At 38.9% G+C, this 5,882-nt stretch overlaps 1 protein-coding gene across 1 annotated transcript in view; it reads right to left on the bottom strand.

Annotated features, from left to right (window-relative positions):
- Nucleotides 1-4,719: 4,719 nt before the first annotated feature.
- The window catches only part of LOC145416032 (juvenile hormone epoxide hydrolase 1-like), a 13,225-nt gene continuing 12,062 nt past the window's right edge, over nt 4,720-5,882 (bottom strand). The window contains exon 11 of the mRNA XM_080285132.1: nt 4,720-4,849. Coding sequence (XP_080141258.1) covers nt 4,720-4,849 — 130 coding nt within the window. The remainder of the gene's footprint in view (nt 4,850-5,882) is intronic.

Here is a 5,882-nt window from a genome sequence, read left to right as displayed (position 1 = left end):
ACCTATATATATTCTTGCATACTTTTATTATTAACTACTTGACAATTTACATCACAAGGAACATAATATTTTTAAATATACACTTTGCCATATCCAAGACAACAAGAAATAGGCCAGAAGTCGGACAACTACTTTAAAAATAGCACAAACCCCGCATCCCACTCGAATTTCTCACACACTTCGGCTCGGTAACTAGCCCAATTGTGCGAGAAAAGTGCAGGGTTACCAATCTGACAAGAGGTGCCAAGTTTGTGTAAAGAGGATCTGACATTCATTTTTATATATTAATGCATGCGTTCTATTTTACAGTAGATATCCTTCAAAAATTAATCTGAATTCATAAAGACGTCGTAAATGTGTGTCCAAAGTATAGAGGGCATGAAGGCGCGAGATTCAAATAACTGGATTAGCTAGAATTCGTTCATATTAACTTCGTGGAGGTTTTCGTCCATTTGTAGGTAAGTTCCCGTAGCTCTGTGATATTAATAAAATAACATAACAGCTCTGCCTCATGTTTTAAGACAGTGATTATGATTAGTAGCATATTCTAATACAATTTAGTTATGGTTCGACATCCTTTCCCCAGAACTACATTATGCTTATCACCCTCTTCTGTGTTGTTAATATCTAGTTACAGTTCAGTATCAAAATGGACAGATGACAATTTTAGGTCAAAATAAAGTGAACAAAGTATCAATTTGTCCACAAGAAAAAAAAAAAAAATACGAATTTTACACGTATTATGGTGTGGTTAATCCATAGCTAATACTTTGCTTTCCAGAGGCAGTTCCAGCATTTTTGAAGGGGGTCGTTTTTTAACCACTGACGTGTTGAATAGTAAACCAAACTACACATGCATTATCAGATTTATTAAAACCATAAACGTATTGCCCTTTTCCGCCAAGAGGGACATGCGGACTTTCAAGGGATATAATCAGATAGAAGTAGTAGCAGCTGTAGTAGTTGTAGTAGTAGTAGTAGTAGCAGCAGCACAGATATGGGGTGATTATACAGATTACGTAATCGATCACGATTACATGGCAGTTTCTTGAATACGATTATGATTAAGATTACAGAAAATTTGAACGTATTCGATTAAGATTACATGCCTTGTAATCGTGATTAAAATAATGATTACTTTAGAGAGAGAGAGAGAGAGAGAGAGAGAGAGAGAGAGAGAGAGAGAGAGAGAGAGAGAGAGAGAGAGAGAGAGAGAGAGCGAAAGAATCAGTTCTGATGGGATAGTAGTTTAACTTCTGCTGTTAGTCAATTTTTTCCTGAATACAGTAGCTTACGTTCCAGAAGCATTATTAAGTAAGGGCAGGGCTCAGTTTAGTTTCTTCCGCTAATGTCCTTCATCTGTTGACACTGGCAGCAGGGCAGGATCTAGGAATAAGCTAAACAAACTACAACTTACATCCTTTCAGCATGAAGGCGAAATGAAAAGTCTCTCCCTTTCTCTCTCCATTTTTACACTCAGTATCATTATAATTTATACTGACGTACTGATTTAACCTAATTAGCCCAATATAGTCGGATTTGTTATGCATCTTGGCTGTGTTGCTGTCAAGGTCATTTGTTACACAGCTTATTCTCTGCTAACAGTGGCCCTACACAGCCTTATTCTGTTAACAGTGGCCCTACACAGCCTCTATAGCTTCCCATAGTTTGTTCCTATCTATCTATAGCCCGACGCCCTAATCCCGCAAAGGGTGGCCGCAGACAAAACGCCTCCAAGTCGCTCTGTCACCCACCATTTGACTACCCTCCCCCCTCCCTCATATACCTCAGTTGTCTAATGCCTTCTCTCTCTGCCACACTCCTCCTGGGATGTTACGCAAGATTTTAGGCACATGAACACCTCTTGTTCGTATTACACCCCCGCATGCATTAGGACGAAGGGTGTATTGGTTGACGTGTGTGTGTGTGTGTCAGTCTCTCAACCAGGAAATGTCTATTAAAAATGCGTGTGGTAGGTTTAGTGGTGGTATTGATATGGGTGTGGGAGGCAAATACATGGCAGGGATGAGATGCTATTGTGGTGGGGGCGGTAGGAGAGTATACCCTGTGAAGATGCCAGCTGTGGGAGTAACGGTTTGAGCGCAGTGAAAGTTTGCCTCAAAGTTTTCTCCAAGAACACCAAAACACAAGCGTTGTTCTAATAGTCACGGTATTAGTGCGTCATTGACCTCCCACCAATGACCTCAAATAACCTCGGTCAACCTCACATCGCCTATGTCCAAACTGGAGGTCATGTGAGTCTCCATGCCACAAATTGGGCTGCTGGGGTACCCGGCGTTGCCCGGGCCAAAAAGGCGAACACACTACCGGTGACCTCAAATGACCCAGATCTGAATTTTGACCCCCCTGAAACCATCCTTGGGTCACCCTGATTCAGAATACATATGGATTTTGGGGGTATCTGACCCCTGGTTTGGGTGTGATGAAGGACAAACAGCACGGCTATTATTATTATTATTATTATTATTACTATTATTATTATTATTATTATTATTATTATTATTACTGTATTTTTAAGGGACAAACAAACAACACAGCTCTTTTATATATACAGATTATTATTATCATCATCATCATCATCATCATTATTATTATTATTATTATTATTATGAGACTAGACAACACACTCGACCTCTATGCCTTCCACACGACTACAGCCACAAGCAAAAGTTTGTTGACACTTCCATTCCGGGTGAAAGTATGGAAGCTGTCACTTTTTTTTAAAATTAATGTGGTAGCAATATTTTGAAACACAACGAAAAAGTATGAGAAGAAAGGGAAATTTATCGCTCAGGGAAAACGTAGGGAAAACAGGATATATTGCCGTTTGGGGAATGTCCGATAATTTTTGCATCTGGCTGTACGTCTTCCTAACATTATTTGAAATTCTATTGTCGCGGCGCAAGACTCTGAGGTTGCCATTATCGTACCCTGGCAACCTACCATTCAAATGTGCGTCCGATTTCGTATCATATTATACACGAATCATATTATTATGCTCGAATATATTATACACGAATATTATTATACACGAATATATTATACCCGAATCACATGCGTCTCATACACGAAATTAGATGTCCGATTTCGTATCATATACACGAATATTATTATGCACGAATATTATTTTGCACGAATATTATTATACATGAACATATTATACACGAATCACATGCGTCTCATATTATACACGAAATCAGACGCACTTTTGAATGGTAGGTTGCCAGGGCACGATAATAACAACCTCAGAGTCGTGCGCCGCGACTATACCAACTCTTTTCTTTGTTGTTTTTTTGTTTTTCTGTTTTTAAATTAGGAGAGACGTCTCGCAGTGAAGGGGTTAAGGCAATTTCCTAACCCCTCATATAACAAATCGTCTCCTGAGCTAAATTAATGTTTTTTTGGAGATAAAGAATATGGAAAGAAGAATCGTAGATAAAGGAAAAATAAAATGACTCTGGACCATATTGTAAGTGCCATATGCGTTCCTAACACCTCTTCCTAAGCGATTTATTTTGCATTTAGCCTAACAAAAGTATACAAAAGAAAAATCGTGGCAAAAAAAAAAAATATCTTACTATAGACCATATTGTAAGTGCCAGATGAGTTCCTAGCATCTTTTCCTAAGCGATTTATTTTGAATTTAACCTAAGAAAAGTATATAAAAAGAAAACATCGTAGAAAAAAAAAACTTACAATGGACTATATTATAAGTGCCAGATGAGTTCCTAGCACCTCTTCCTAAGCGATTTATTTTGAATTTAATCTAACAAAAGTATATAAAAAGAAAAAAATCGTAGGAAAATAAATCAATCCTACTATGGAGCATATTGTAAGTGCCGTATGAGTGCCTAGCACCTTTTCCTAAGCGATTTATTTTGCATTTAGCCTAACAAAAGTATATAAAAAAATCATAGAAAAAAAAAAAACTGACTATGGATCATATTGTACCTGCCATATGAGTCAAGCACATTTTCCTAAGCGATTTATTTTGAATTTAATCTAACGAAAGTATATAAAAAGAAAACCGTAACGTAAGGATTAATAATAAATCTTTACCTGTGGACCGCACTGACTCTTCGTAATGCCTGTTCTTTAGCGACTTATTTTGTGTTTTACTCTTTAATATTCTTATGTATATTATTTGTTATGTATTTGTATGTATTTCTTTATGTAAATTATTTCTATCACTTTCACATACAGTTTGCCTCAGTAACACACAAGGAAATATTGACGTATAGTGCGTGGAATAAATCGCTTAGGTAAAGGTGTTAGGGATCTTTGAAAGCCAATTCTAATCCAAACCTTAAATATTTTCAACTAACTTTTGATGACACTGTTTTTCCTTCTTCCTCCTCCTCCTCCTCTTCTTCTTCCTCCTCCTCCTCTTCTTCCTCCTCCTCCTCTTCTTCTTCTTCCTCCTCTTCTTCTTCCTCCTCCTCCTCTTCTTCCTCCTCCTCCTCCTCTTCTTCTTCCTCCTCCTTCTTCTTCTTCCTCCTCCTCTTCTTCTTCTTCCTCCTCCTCTTCTTCTTCCTCCTCCTCTTCTTCTTCCTCCTCCTCCTCCTCCTCTTCTTCCTCCTCCTCCTCTTCTTCCTCCTCCTCCTCTTCCTCCTCCTCCTCCTCCTCCTCTTCATTCTTCATTATTTCTTCGTATCATCATCATCAACCTCCTCCTCCTCCTCCTCCTCCTCCTCCCTGCTATCGGGCCTGTGTCTGCGTCTGCTGGCGTCTGCTCCTCTCCTCCACTCTGCTGATGAAGTTGATAATGTCGTCTGCCAGTAGCTTGGGCTCCTCCATGGCGGCGAAGTGTCCCCCGCGCGGCAGGTCACTGAGGAGGAGGAGGAGGAGGAAGAGGAAGAGGAAGAAGAAGGAGGAGGAGGAGGAAGAGGAAGAGGAGGAGGGGGGAAAGAGATAATAATAATAATAATAATAATAATAATAACAACAGCAATACTACTACTAATGTTAATAATAACAATAGTTCTACTACTACTGCTACTACAGCTACTACAACTACTACTGCTACTACTACTACTAGCAATAATAATAATAATAATAATAATAATAATAATAATGATAACATTAACAACAACAACAACAACAATGATAATAATAATAACAATAATAATAATAATAATAATAATAATAATAAAAAGTGAACTGCCATTAGCAATTTCTATAACTCACCACACGCCAAGGTCATCCCTTTTGTGAATATGACCTCAGTACATAAAAGGAAGCAAATTTTGAACTTTGACCTTGGCTGTGACCTTGAGTTTTGGGTCAAGGTCATTCATACTTGGCAGCCATGCATAACATATCAAGTTCTATAAATATGCCAAGTTTGGTGAGTGTAGCTCAATTCTATATATATATATATCTTTTTTGAATTGTGCACTCAATGACCCCAAACTACTTTCCATTAACCCCTGGCCAATCTTAGAAACTACTGGCCCAAATTTGCCCATAGTCAGTCCAGACCTGCTCCTCAACCTTGGCTATGTCCCACAAAAATTTTAAGTGGGTACCTTTAGCGGTTTCGGTAAATCCGGGAATAGACTAATTTTATAGGTTTTTGGATGTAACTGGAAAACAAGTACTAGGAACTGGTCCCTCTCTCCCCCTTCCCCCCCTCCACCTTATTCACATACACTCTCCTCGTCAGTCTCTCACTCTCCATCCTCTCCACATGGCCAAACCACCTCAGTGTGTTTCTCCTAACGCGTTCTATCACATCCACATCCACACCACAACGCTCCTTCACTTCCTCATATGCCAGTCTGTCTCTCCGCGTAACTCCACACCACAACGCTCCTTCACTTCCTCATTTGTCAGTCTGTCTCTCCACGTAACTCCACACC

The sequence above is a fragment of the Coenobita brevimanus genome, chromosome 104, assembly GCF_032717465.1.
Source record: "Coenobita brevimanus isolate Jiangsu-jjx chromosome 104, ASM3271746v2, whole genome shotgun sequence".
NCBI lineage: Eukaryota > Metazoa > Arthropoda > Malacostraca > Decapoda > Coenobitidae > Coenobita > Coenobita brevimanus.
The sequence above is the reverse complement of the archived record's forward strand: the minus strand, read 5'-3'. Positions and strand labels throughout refer to the sequence as shown.